This window comes from Onychomys torridus, chromosome 7 (assembly GCF_903995425.1).
Source record: "Onychomys torridus chromosome 7, mOncTor1.1, whole genome shotgun sequence".
NCBI classification, from domain to species: Eukaryota; Metazoa; Chordata; class Mammalia; order Rodentia; family Cricetidae; genus Onychomys; species Onychomys torridus.
This window is the reverse complement of record NC_050449.1, coordinates 103,185,754-103,199,870: the sequence shown is the minus strand read 5'-3', so window position 1 is coordinate 103,199,870 and position 14,117 is coordinate 103,185,754. Positions and strand designations below refer to the sequence as shown.

Genomic DNA, 14,117 nt, shown 5'->3' with positions numbered 1-14,117 from the left:
ATAAACTCCTTGTACTTATAACCAACCACCGGTAACTCCAGTTCCAGGGGATCTGATGCCCTCTTCTGGCTTCCAAGAGTACCAGGCATAGATGTGGTGCAGACACTTAAAAGATTAATGATTCCAGTCTACCCACCACTGGATTATTAGCTACTCTTTTGGGTACCAAACTTCAAATATTTATTGTTTGTTTGTTTATTTATTGGTTTTCTGAGACAGGGGTTTTGTGTAGTTTTGGTGCCTGTCCTGGATCTTGCTCTGTAGACCAGGCTAGCCTCAAACTCACAGAGATCCACCTGGCTCTGCCTTCCGAGTGCTGAGATTAAAGGCATGTGCCACCACTGCCCGGCGACTTTAAATTTTTTTAATGAGGGCTGGGCATGGTGGCACACACCTTTAGTCCTAGCACTTGCGAGGTAGAGGTAGATGGATCTCTTGAGTTTGAGGCTAGCCTGGTCTACAGAGCGAGTACCAGGACTGTCAAGGCTACACAGAGAAACCCTGTCTCAACAAACCACAAGTTTTTAAATGAGATCTCTGTGTGTACACTTGTGTGCTCAGATCTGAGGACAATGAGCAGGAGAACCAACTCCACAATATGATTCTGGGCCATCAGGTTCCGTGGCAAGTGCTTTACCTGCTGAGCCATCTTACTGCCTCCCCCTCCTCCCTTTTTTGAGACAGGGTCTCATGTAGTCCAGGCTGCCCTTGTACTCACTTCGTAGCCGAGGATGGCACTGAACTGATCCTCTTGCTCTATCTACATGCAAGTGCAGGATGTCACCACACCTGCTTCATGTGGTGACAGGGAGTGAATCCAGGCTTCATGCACACAGAGCAAACACCTAACAACTGAGGTCCACATCCCCAGACATCTGTTTCTAAGATGAGATCTCCCTGTGTAGCCCAGGCAGGCTATTGACAGCTCCTGCTCCAGACTCCCAGCGTGCCTGGCAAAGCGCTGGAATTTCATTTGCGTGGCTCTTGTCCGGATGTGGATCAACGTGGCAGCTTCGTCGTCTTCTCTTTTCTTATCGAGCAGTTTCTTGGTCAAGTCCCCACAGGCCACAGACAGAGACACACCACCTTTGTTAGCTTTCTGAGCAGTAGTCTAGCCTAGACTAGCAGTCACCTGGAATCTGACTCTACCGCCACAGACGAGCTTCCTGTTGCCACTGAGATCCCAGATGGTATCAGGAGCCTTTCAACTTCCTTCCTACCTCCACTCCTGACGACTCTGGCCAAGCTGGTCTGTCTTCAGAGGGAACCAGGACCCCAGCCCGTCTGCCTACTCAATGTCACTTCAACCCCACTGACCACACAGATCTAACAGTCTTCTAACCAACCGCCCCTTCCCTACGGCTCCTCTCCCTTCCCCTCTTGCCTCTCATCCTCCTGCCCCCACCAACCACCTTTCCTCTCCTTTCTGAGACAGGGTTCTGTAGCCCATGTAGATAAGGCTGACCTTGAACTCTTGATCCTCCTGCCTCCTTCCTGAGTGCTGGGATTACAGGTAACTGCTGTCACACAGACTCACAACTTTCATTTAAAGGATTTTACTTCCTGTTTGGGTGTCCCAGCCTCTGTGTGCACATACCCACTTTTCCTCCACGACCTAAGTCCTCAGCACTGCCTACTAAAGCTGGGCCGCTGTGTGTCAGAAACACAACAAAGAAGGAGGCGCACACTAAGTGAGTTAGGGCTGGGAGGAAGCCCTAAAATAAACTGCAGGTGCAATCTTCCTGAGGGGAAGCTCAGCTGGGATGTCAGCGGTTCAGGCTCCGAGATCACACCGGACCTAGTCCACACAGCCTGATCTCTAGCAGAACTGACTGCTGTCGGGGACCCGTAGCTCTGACTGGCACTGCTGGAGTCAGGGAAGTAGTGTGGGGGCCTCAAATCTGCAGCAGTTCTGGGTGGAAATCTGTCACAGCCAGCCCCCCTCCCCCCACACGGGGAGGGTCCAGAGGACCTTTATGGAGTCTCTCCAGCGTTCCTATAGACGACTACAGGGCTCAAGGTTGCGGGGGCGGCTAGGAGATTTGGAGCTGGGAGGCAGCCTTGGCCCCTGCCCGATGCCCCTTCAGCCTCAACAAAGCTGGCCCAACCCAGGGGTAATACGCACACTGAGCATCACCTCTGCATTTCCAGAGACCTAGCAAACAGCAAATGATGAGAGCTCTCTACTACATGGGAGTTTACTTGTCTCTATTTCCAAAGTTTAAAAAAAAAAAAAGCTCAATATACACACATATGTACAGACCCCAGCTCTGACCCACTCAGGGTGGTGGGCACCCTGGAGATGAGCTGACCTCACCCCGCAGAGGCTGAGACTGGGCTGGCTTAGTTCTTGGGACCCAGAAGTGCTGGCCAGCCTAACTCTACCCCTGCCTAAGACTATCTTCCGGCAGGATGTGTGCTGGGCTGATGGGACACGGAGAACACATCAGTCAGAGTCACAAGCCTCTTGTCCTGTGGTGGCATCCACTGCAGAGGCCAGGCTGTCTTCCTGGCCTTTTAGCCGTTCACCTGAATAAAGAGCAAACCAGTGTTGAAAGGCCCTGTGCCTAATCCACCATCCCGAGGGCAGGCCCCCGCTGGCCAGACCCCGCTGGCCAGACCCCGCTTACGGATCAGCTCTGCAATGGCTCTCTGGGTCCGCTTTTCTAGTTTCTCCAGCTTCTTGGCCACATCCCTCTTGAGATCCCTGGAACAGGGAAGAGGAGGAATTGGACGCTAAGGATTTGCACGGTGTCGTCCTGGGGTCTTCCTGTAGTGCTTCAGCATTTCTATCTTCAGATGTCTGAGAGGCTGCTCTGGGTAGATGGTCTTCTCTGCTCTGCTGGGCCTCCAAGATCCACCATTCTTCCCAGGTCCACGGAGCTAACTAAGCTACTACAAACCCAGCTGAGGTAGAGGACTGAGACCCAATGGTCCTGTTACATTCTCTAAGCCAGCATCAGGGAGGGGCTCGCTTGGCCAGCTGTCAGCCCTGTTCCATCTCCTGCCACAGCCACCCTCCCAGTCCTAGGGCTTCCAGATGTGCACATGAATTCAGCCTGAGCTCTCTGGTTCTGAGGTTCCTGCAACACACACCTCATGCCTGTTTTATCAAATTAAAGCGCTGCAGTAGGTGCTGCATCCACATGGACCTGCAGGCAAAGTGGTCAGCCTCCAACTCTGGCTCAAGGCATAGAGCTACATACTGCAGCCTACAGCACCCTCCTCACCCACTTTCTCAGCTCAGTCGGAGGGTCTTGCTGTGGTGGAATATTCCTTTACACTGTGCGAAGATGGGTCACTTGATTGGTTTAATAAAGAGTTGAATGACCAACAGCTAGGCAGGAAGAGGTTAGGCGGGACTTCTGGGGACTGAGAGGTCTCAGGGAAGAAGAAAGACAGAGTCGCCAGCCAGACACAGAGGAAGCAGGACATGCAGGAGGAGAGGTAAAAGCCATGAGCCATGTGGCAGCATGTAGATTAAGTTATAAGAGCTAGTACGAAAGAAGCCTAAGCTAAGGCTGAGCTTACATAAATAATAATAAATCTCCATGTTGTTTTTTGTGAGCTGGCGGCCCAAAGAAAAATCTGCCTACACCTTACAGGCTCTCAGACTTGAAGAGACTGGGTACTCCATTTTACAGTCAAAACAGGGACATAAGCCCATGTCTGTTTGTCCATCCACTCTGTTCACTGTGGTCTCCTGAGCACAAAGGAGAGCGCTGCTCAGACTAGTCCCCAGAGCAGGTGAGTTTTCACCCACAGAAGGCTCGGAGGGACAGCTGCTCTGCCCCCTTTGAGCCCTCTTCAGCACCTCACCCTCTCCATGGTTCACGCCCTGCTCAGCCCTCACTGCCTACTCTCCTGTGCCTATCTATGCCTGCACTGCTGTCCCCTACCTGTCCCCTGGCTGTCCTCCCAGCAGAGACCCATGACACACACCAAGCACCATGCCCGCAAAGAGCCACATGGACAACACTTACCAATCAGGTTTCCGGGGTGCCAGGTTGGCCAGGTCCTAGGGAGACGGGAGACAACTCATCAGGGCCAAGCCCCAGCCTCAGAGGAGTGGAGAGACAGGCCACAGAGGTGGAAAACTGAAGACAGGCAAGGAAATGGCGTGGGGTGGGAACAGAGACATCTAGAGAAGGAAGCGGCACAGCCAGGGAGGCGGACCACCCAGGTACTCACCACTTCCTCAATGACAGGCTCGGGCTTGGCAGCCTCTAGCTGCTCCTTCACCTTCTCTTCCACTAGAGGGAGCAAGGACAACACAGACCTGTTGGAAAGGACCTGCCACTCCACAGTGGTCAGTCCCAAGCCTCTTGCTCCTCCCTTTCCTCTGGGCCCAGAAAGGGACAGCAGCGGCCTACTGCTGGAGAGGACAAAGCCCAGAACTCAGACTCCCAGCAGTGAAATGGGAGGTTCCTGTGTACATGGGAAGTGCAGGCTCTAAGGATTTCCTCTGGGTCCCCTGGCCAGAGTCTGGGTGGCTTACCTTCCCACCCATCCCACCTCAGACTTAACACTGACAGGCACTTCCTGCCTCCACCAAGTCATTAGACCTCTGGGTGGCTTCTTCCGGGACAGATGGCAGAAACACTAATCACTATGGGCTCTGGGCTGCCTTCAGCCCTGTCACCAGGGAAGTGTCCTTGTGCTCTTTTGTTCTCCCACCAGACAGAAGTCCTGGGGGGCCTCCTGGTAGAGGCCTCTCCTACCCTGCGGGGTGTCATGCTCTCCACCTGGTGGGGAGTGGACTAACAAGAAACAAATGGACAACTTCTGGATTTTTGATGAGGTGGATCTCTGTGAGCTCAAGCTCAGCCTGATGTACAGTGAGCTCCACGTGAGAGTCTGCCTTAAAGCAACCAAACACAGAGTCTTTAGATTCTTCAGAACAAAGGACGGTTCTGCTGCTGTGACCAGGAGGCCCCCTGCTCACACCGCTGCTCTCATCCTGCATCACGGCAGTGGCAAACCTGGGCTGAGCCCCTCTCTGGCCTTTCTTACTTCTGGTTGTTCGAGCATCTCTATAGTCAGCCTCTCTTTGGGGTCTTTATTCTGTCCCTTTCCCTGGGGGCACAGGACTCACCACCTTGCCCTGCTGCCCAAGGACCCCAGGCCACTCCTCCTCCTCATGCCCCGAGGTCTTATGGCCCCGCCCAGGATGGCAGGTGCAGGGGGCCTCCTTCCTGCCCTCACGGCCCCTTTGTGGCCCGAGGAGGTACTCAAGTGTCCCAGGAGCCCTGTCTCTGGCTTGATACAGGCAGCTCTTCTTTGAGGGTGACTTAAAGGACCGTGTGGGACACAGGGGGGAAAGGGCAGCCCACGTACCTGCTACTGGTTTGGCCTGGGGCACCCTCCTCCTCTTCAGGTCTTCATCCTCTGGGACATAGTTCCGAAGCCTGAGTCCCCTGTGAGAGCAGAGCAGAAGCAGACCTAAGAACAGGAGTGGGTGGGGTGCTTCTCACCTGCCTCCCACAGCTTCCAAGTCCCAACTTTCTTCCTATCTGTCTGAATGTCTGAAGACAGTCAAGTGAAGGGAAGAGCGGACCTTCCGCCTCAGTCCATCCCTCACGCATCCCCCAGAGCTGGCCCAGGGTAACTGGGAACATTTCCTAGTACCCAGTGGCTCACCTCCATTTGACAGTGATGGAGCTGAGGATGACTGTGCAGCTGAGCAAGGCTGTCAGAGCCCAGTCACTTCTAGAGAAAGCCCTCTACCCTCCAGCCGCCCTTCTGCCTTCATGTCCTGAGCCAGTGTGTCACACCGTTCATCCCCTTCAGTGGAAAGGGTCTGTGTACTGGGCCAAGGGTGTGTGGCTGAGTGACATGAAGGGGCGTGTGTGTGTGTGTGTGTGTGTGTGTGTGTGTGTGTGTGTGACATACAAAGGCAGTATGATATGCAAAGATTTCAGGAGGTGACTTCTGAGCCTGACGCTGTAGTGGATGGGACGAAAATGTAGAAAACACTAGAGGCTGATCCACTCCACACCTGATGGGAGTGGCCCGCAAAGGCCACGGGGACAGACACAAGTGCAAGGCTGGGGAGCCATGGCCCACTTGCATGCTGGGGAAACCTTAAAGGTCTAATGTAGCTAGGAAAACCAAACCTGGGGGTGTGGAGCCACAGGGCCAGAATCACCTAGCAGGACCAAACCAGGCCTTTCATCTCTCTGCAGGCTGCCTCCCAGCTCAGCAGCTTCTCAAACCCCAATCACATATACAGAGACTGTCCCTGGGAAGAGGGGGCCCTGGCTACCCGATAGGGCAACGACTGGGCTTAATGACAGGAGGTGTAGATCGTAGACAGACCCCTAGGCCAGAGAGGCACGGAATAACACCTGTTTTCTTCACTCTATTTTGGGTCCTTGAATTCTGGTGCCTCAGAAAGTCCTAGGTTTTCTCACAGTCTTCCAACTGTGAGACCTCTGCCTAGGCTAGGTAAGGGTGGCTTCCCCAGTCCCTGAGAGGGCCATTCCACAAGTGAGGTACATGATACCTGTGGCCACACAAGTGACTAGTGGCAAGGCTGTGAACTAGGACTCCACCTGTGCCTGCTCCCAGCTCACACACCAACATACCACCTCCTCCCTCCTGCCAAGGCCCCTGGGGCTGGGCTAAACCTGGGGAGTGCCAGTACCCACACGGCCCATCCCACACTTGTAGGGGTACCCCGTCTCTGTTCCCTATGCCTGCTCAGGCCTGCAGTAAGCAGCAGGTCACTGGGGCACACAGTGAGAGTGGAGCCTTTTACCACGGTTCTTGTTCACTACGGGGTGGGGAGAAAAGAGGAAGAGAAACTGGGTGTGGGCAGAAAATGGCAAGGATTAGTGAAAGGAAACAGACAAACCAACAAACACACACCCCAAACCCTATACACAACTTCTGGTTAATCATGGAACTCCAGAAGAGGGGAGTCTGCAGCAAGAAGGCCCATCTGCAGCCCCAGGTCACTGGCATGAGGGGACCCAGCAAGGGGAGGGAAGAGCCATGGTGGTAAGAAAGCTGCAGGCCTGTGTCCACTTCCCTGCTTCACTCATGGAGCCAGCCTGTGTGTGGACATGCACCACTCGTCAGCAGCAAGGCACCCAGGCCCTCACTGTGACAGGTCCCATCTGCAGCCTTGGTTTCCACGTTAGTGAATATGAAGGCCGTGCTGTGTGCCTGGCTCTGTGTGAAGGTAGGTCCAAGCCCTCACCTGTCTCTCTCTGAGGGCAAAGGAAGAGTCTCCCCTTTATGAGGCCTGAGGAGCTGTGCCTGGCCCACTGCTAAAGTGCAGGGGTCTCTGGGAAAGAAGCACTGGGTTGTGCCTGGGGCTTTTCTAAGCAGGTCCAAGATTGAATTCCCCTTCCACAAACAATTTAAAAAGCCTGGCCACAGACACAGTTGAACACCCACTGACCGGCCTTGGAGGAGTGCCAAGGTGACAGGATTGCGGGGCTGTAAGCAGAAATAAGAAATGCAGGAAACAAGGCCCGTCGTGGGCACCTCTCTCTCCAACATCTGTCTCCTGCTAAGTGGAGTCCGAAAGGGTGAGTTTCCTGAAATCTCAGGTTGGTGAGAGAAAAATGAGGGGGGGGGGGCAAAGAAGAGCAGGACCCTGGCAAAGCCCGGGGCTTTTCACTGTGACCCCATCCTAAGAATGAGTGAATCCACAGCATGCCAGAGCTAGAAGTAACCTGTGCATCACCAGGGCAGGTGGGTCACCCCTCAGTCTCCCAAGGGTGGACAAGGGAAGCGCGCTAGGGCAGCTGTCGGTGAGAGGGGCAATATGTTCTCTCTGGAGGAAAAGAAATGATCCAGAACTTCAGATGGGCTCCAGAACGCTTGTGCATAACATCCTCGGGTCATTGAAATGAACAAGGGGAACAGAAACACAGCCGTGAGAGACCTACATACTAGAATTATCAGAAATAAACTTTAAAGGCAGGCGTGGTGGCTAACCAGCACTGAGAAGCTGAGGCGGGCTGGAGGATTGCAAGCTTGAGGGTAGCCTGGGCTACACAGTAAGTGTTTCCCAAAAACAAACACAAAACAAAAAAAGAAATAATTTCCCACTCTCTTTTCCCCATTTCCCTGGGTTTGGGTTGTTGGTCTTTTTGGTTTTGTTTCTTACATTTATTCATTGAGAGAGAGAGAGGGAGAGAGAGAGGGAGAGAGAGAGAGAGGACACGCACCACAGAAGTCAGAGGACAACTTGAAGGAATAGTTTTCTCCTTCCACAAGTCTCAGGGCTGAACTCAGGTTGTGACAGCAAGCACCTTTACCCACTGAGCCTTCCTCTGCTTTTTTTTTTTTAACTTTGTTTTTATTTATTCTTTGTGTCTTTCACATCAGGCATCTAGATCCCACTCATTTTCCATCCCCATGTATCTGCCCTCTGCCCCCCTCCCAATAAAATTTAAGAGGAAAAAGAAGGGGGGAAAATCTCATCAAGAAAACACAGTGAGTCACACGATAAACTCCTTTGTCCACACATCTTTATGTGCAAGTGTTCATTGCAGAGGGTCACTGGTCTGGTTCGAGGCCTCTAGCTTCTGCTACACTATCGATGCTGGGCCCTCACTGGGACTCCTTTTGATTATCTGCTGCTGCCCTGTGTTGTGGAAATCCTGCAGCTTTGGGTCTGCAGGACAGGTATCTTCACGTCTTTCTTTCTTTCTTTCTTTCTTTTTTTTTTTTTAAAGATTTATTTGTTACATATACAATGTTCTATCTGCATGTATGTCTGCAGGCCAGAATCACCAGATCTCATTATAGATGGCTGTGAGCCAGCATGTGATTGCTGGGAATTGAACTTAGGACCTCTAGAAGAGCAGCCAGTGCTCTTAACCTCTGAGCCATCTCTCCAGCCCTGTCTTTCTGCTTTTTAAAATGGGTCTCGTGTATCCCATAGTGGCCCTGAACTCCTGATCTTCCTGCCTCCGCCTCCTAAGTGCTAAGATAACAGGCATGTACCACCACATCCAGTTTTAATCACTGGAAATATGATAAAAACTTACATATTTATAAACAGAATACCAGAAATAATTTTTAAAGAGATAAAAACTGAGTTCTGAAGATAGTTTTGCTATGTAGCACAGGCTGGCTTTCAACTGGAGATCTTCTTGCCTCAGCTTCTCAAGTGCTGGTGGGAATACAGGCATGCACCTGTATGAATGTTTCAGACAGACTCATACAGGATTTAATCAAATGGGCTGGAGAGTTGGCTCAGTAGTTAAGGGCACGTTTTTCTGGTAGAAGACCCAAGTCCAGTTTCCAGTACCAATGTGGGAGCTCACACCATCAGGAACTCCAGTACAAGGGGATCTGACACCCTCTTCTGACTTTCTTGGACATTGCACTCAAGTGATGCATAGACATACATGAAACAATCATCAAACCATAGACTAAAAAAAAACTATAAACTCCAGCTGGGGTTGTAGCTCAGCTGGGTGAGTGCTTGACTAGCCTGCAGGAAGCCCCGGATTCAATCCCTAATATGATAATCCAGGCATAGTGCTGCATACTATAATCCGAGTGTTCAGGAGGTAGAGGCAGGAGGATCACAAGTTCAAGGTGGGCCATGTAGTGAGTTTGAAGCCAGGCTGGGATATGTGAAATGTTGTCACAAACAAACAAGGAAAAACATGAACTTCAAAGAAAAGTATATGCAGGCAAACCATTGCCAAATTACTAAAACCCAGAAATAAAGAGAAAGCAATTAAAGACATCCAATCCCCAGTGAAGAAACTGAAGCCGACATCTGTCTCCACTGACAGCAGGCAAGTGTGGGCATGGAGGTACAGGCCTGAATCTCAACATTCAGAAGGCTGAGGTGGGAAGACTGAATTCTAGCCAGCCTCAGCTATACAGTAAGACCCTTTTCTTAAACAAAACAAACAACCTCCTCAAAGTAAAGCAAAGCAAAACAAAGTAAAATATAAAGCAGGTATGGTCCTGTTCATCCATAATCCTAGGACTCAGTCATAGGAGGATGGATTGAGGGTTCAAGGCTAACCTGGACTACAAAGTGAGATCCTATCTCAACAAACAAGTAAAATTACAACACAAGAGGCTAGACCAAAGGGTAGAAAACACACGGTACTTGAGTGTCCTGAGGGCTACATGGTACAAGAAATAGAAAACTACAACTTTCTAATAAACTACTTTTTAGGACAATTGTTAAGAACGCATACTGTCCTCCCTAGGAAAGACACAAAAGTTGTTGGTCTCTACTGGAACTATATTAACAAGGTAACAGAAAAAAGGAAATGAGAGGGACGAAAAGTAAAATGCCAGGCTCTCAGGAGCAAGCCCAGCTTGCCTCCTGGGCTTCCTTTAGAGCTGAGCAGCCTTCCTTCTGAAAACTGGGTGTGGTGGGACAGAGTCCCAGCCAGAGTAGCCAGGCACCTTCTTAGTGGGCCAGGAAATGCTGAGCTGCCTGTACACACATGGGGAGGGCATTCTTCCGGGGGTCATGGGAGTCAAATGCTGGCTCTGCCTCCCCCTTCCTCCACAGAATGAAGCAGCTGCTGGGGAAAGGTGAGTCTAGAGTCCTGGACTTTAACAGTGTGACCTGGGCTCAAATCGCAGGTTTTTATGCTTTTGAGACATGGACCACCATTAGTATCCTCATGGGTGCCAAGGTCATTCATCTCTCCTGAGGTCTGGGATGTGAAGGGGGCTGAAGTCATTTGAGCTGACTGCAGCAGAGTCCTCTAGAACAGAAATCTCACCTCCACAGTACTGCTCCAGAAGCTCTTTGGCCCTGAGAGCTCCACCTGTCAGGACAGAAATGAAGGAGACCCACAGCAAAGCACAAAGCTTTGTATGCAGCTGGCAACAGGCCACCCAGCACACACAGGCATGGCCAGCTAATGGAGAAGACTGGAAATGGTCTTTGTGTTGTCCACAGGGTAGCAGGGTCACCAGGACACTTTCCTAGTAGCTGAGGCTCAGCCAAAGAGCCTCTTTCCTCCTTTCTACCTGTGTGCTCTTCTGTCTGGCTGGTCTCCACCGGTTGCTATCAGTTACTAGTGAGCTCTGGAAACTGGGCCAGCCAGGAGCCGGACTTCTTACTGGTCACCGAAGCCCTTTCTGCTGGAAACTTGGGTGTGAAGCTCATTAGGACGGGAGCTTGCACAGGGAAAGGAGAGGATGGGGTCCAGGTCCATGGGCCCTTCCTTCTCCTGAGACGATGCCAGGGCAAGGGTTCACAGGAAGTGTGGGGTGATCCCCAAATCCCACTTCCAAGCAGCAGAAGGTAAAGGTGTGCAGAGGAGAGCCAGCCTCTGTGGGAGGTGACAGAACAAGGCAGAGAGCCCCTGGCTGGGGCTACCCTCTTCTAGGGGGGAGATGGGTCACACGTGGCTCTGTGCTGCCACGTCCCAAAGGACTGGGGTGTGACCTGACTAGGGGTGTCGGGGAAGGAAGAAAGGACAGACAGACAGACACAGGAAAGCTGGGATAAGGTGAACTGTGCACTCACTGCACAACCTGGAACCTCAGCGTGCTCACTGCAGGGCCGGTGGAGAGGAATTAGCTCGTGAGGTAGGGCGCTGTAGGTGAGAGGCCGTGGGGTGAACACTCAGGGGAGGAGGCCGCGAGTGCTGGTTTGTGTGCAGCTGCCTACATTGGTAGTCCCCTTTGGGACTGGAGGAAAGCTTTGCCATCCCTCTCAGCCTCACCTGGAGAAGGTTCTGCCACGCCTATGGGTCTGGGGCTTTGGTCCTTGCCATGCCCATGTCAGCGATATGAACTTCACTGGCTCTGTACATGTTCTCTTAAGGCCTCCTCAGATCCTCACACTGGGCTACCAGAAGAAAGTCACATGGTCAAAGTAACAATGAAGGCACTCTCAGGGCCTTTTTAGAATGAACGCCAAGAGCAAAGGAAGGGGTGGTGGTGTACTGGTTGATGGTGTGTAGAAATAAGCCATTCTAGGGAATGGTCTACCCTCGGAAAGAGCTAAGATGCCAGCCCTAGAAGCAGACTCCCAACTTAGAAGCCAGAAGTGGAGGAAGGCATTTCCTGGTGCCCCTTTAATATCTTCAAATGCTGAAACACACAAATCCCTCACATAGTAAATGTATTAAGTTGTACCCAGATAGCTACAGTATGGAGGTGGGTCATTACATAACCACTGGAAATAATGTCTGCAAAGAAGGGTCGAGTGTGTGATGGGAAATGCACAGGAACACATGCTGGCAGTGTTTACATCTAAGTGAGATTTTTAAAAACTTTTCTTGGTTTTCTGTAATTTCCAAAATGTCTAAAGTAATCAGTAACCTGGTTACGACAACAACCAGCCAAGTAAGCAACCAAAGGAAATGGGAAAGGAAGAGGCATCTGGGGTTAGGTGAGGCTGGCTCCAGGAGAGAGGACTGTGGCAGAGCAGGCCCACAACATTACCAGAGCTCCTAGGGCCCAAGAGAATCAGAACAGCCTGAAGTGTATGGAAAGGGACCAGGGAGCCCCAAAATGTCTAGGCCAGTGACCTTTGAGCCACATGCACTGGACTTCCCATAAGGCCCCTCTACTTTGGCAGCCAGTGTCTGAGTTAAGCCTTGATATTTCCCTACAGGAGGTAGACACAAAGGCCACCCCAGTGTCTCCCCACTCTCTGGTCCAGGGCTTCTAGCTCTTTCCCTAAGTCTAAACTTCACATGGTTCAGGCCCCACACTCTGTTTACTTAACAACCCTCCCTCCAAGATCCCAACAGCTCCCTCCCCTAATGTCACACTAACCACTTAAGTTCCTCTCTGCCCTGCATGCGCGCCCTCCCTTCACAGTGGCAACCACGATCTATGCCTGTGGCTTTAGACTCTACCCAACAAGCTCCAGCACCCAGCATGACAAGCTCCAGCACCCAGCATGACAAGCTCCAGCGCCCAGCCTATGCTGCCTCCAGTTGGAAAAAGGAATTCATGGGGTGCTTGGGGAAGAGCTTTACAGTAGTTCTTGGATGCCTGAGTTTCTTAATGACCAAAGAAGAAGACAGCCGAAGGAAGGAAGCTAAGAAGCCACTGTGTCCCGCAGATATAGGGTAGGAATGTGGCTGGGTCACAACCACCTACTTCTAAGTAATGTCTACTTGAGTCTTTATGGCCAAGCCACAGGGCAATGTCCAAGCTGACACCCTATTGAGCCCATGTCTAAAATAGGCAGCTGTATCCATTTCCCCTATCTCCTCCCCCAGTATCTAGAAGACCTGAATGGTGTTGTGGCAGGCTCAGTGCACAGCAAGATCTTCCTCCAGGCCAGCTGCAGGGGCTCTGGGTGTGGGCTAGCCTGGAGCTGAGGGGAAATCACTCATTAGGGGTGTTTTTGTTTTGTTTTGTTTTTCCACACTTTCCTATGTGCCAATGAAGCAGTTAAGAGAAAGTCAATGTTCTCTGTGGACTGTAAACTCAAAAGTGAAAGGAATTTTTGAGATCGTATGTCTGGTTCAATCTTATCACTGACAAACAAGCATCCATGCTCTCTGCCTACCCTGGAGCCTGAGGATACTTCACACTTACCCACTGCCATGAACCCTTGTAGAGGATATCAAGACTGGGTCAACTAATCCTCAAGGCAAGCTCACAAGGTCAAGGCTCACCTCAGTTAGCCACCTTGGTCCCCTGGTCATCCAGTTCCCCTCAGAGCCCAGCAAGAAACAGGATATATTTCTGCTCCCAGTAATAGACTCCAGGTAAGTTCAAAGCTAGGATGAGCCTGCAGGATTCCAGAGGTTGGCAATGCCCAGAGAAAACACAGCAATTCTTACCACAGAAAGCTTTCATTAAAATAAATATATATATATATATATACATATATATATATACATATATATATATATATATATATATATATATATATATATATATATATATATATTACTTTTGTGTGTGTGTGTGAGGGAGGGAGGGGGAGAGAGAGAGAGAGAGAGAGAGAGAGAGAGAGAGAGAGAGAGAGAGAATGTATGCCATGTATGTGAGGATGTCTTCAGGAGCTAGAAGATGGTGCTTGGACACCCTAGAGCAGAAGTTACAGGTGGCAGTGAGTCACTCATCCTAAGTGCTGGGGACAGAACCCCAGTCCCCTGGAAAAGCAACAAGTGATCTCAGCAGCTGAGCCATGTCTCCAG

General features: G+C 51.1%; 1 protein-coding gene across 2 annotated transcripts in view; it reads right to left on the bottom strand.

The window, feature by feature from the left end:
* Positions 1 to 2,179: 2,179 nt before the first annotated feature.
* The window catches only part of Ccdc12 (coiled-coil domain containing 12), a 58,465-nt gene continuing 46,527 nt past the window's right edge, over positions 2,180 to 14,117 (bottom strand). For both annotated transcript variants that reach the window (XM_036191791.1, XM_036191793.1), the window contains 5 exons: positions 5,338 to 5,417; positions 4,192 to 4,253; positions 3,984 to 4,018; positions 2,631 to 2,707; positions 2,180 to 2,529 (listed from right to left, as the gene is read on the bottom strand). In XM_036191791.1, coding sequence (XP_036047684.1) covers positions 2,447 to 2,529; positions 2,631 to 2,707; positions 3,984 to 4,018; positions 4,192 to 4,253; positions 5,338 to 5,417 — 337 coding nt within the window. In that variant the 3' untranslated portion in view covers positions 2,180 to 2,446. The remainder of the gene's footprint in view (positions 2,530 to 2,630; positions 2,708 to 3,983; positions 4,019 to 4,191; positions 4,254 to 5,337; positions 5,418 to 14,117) is intronic.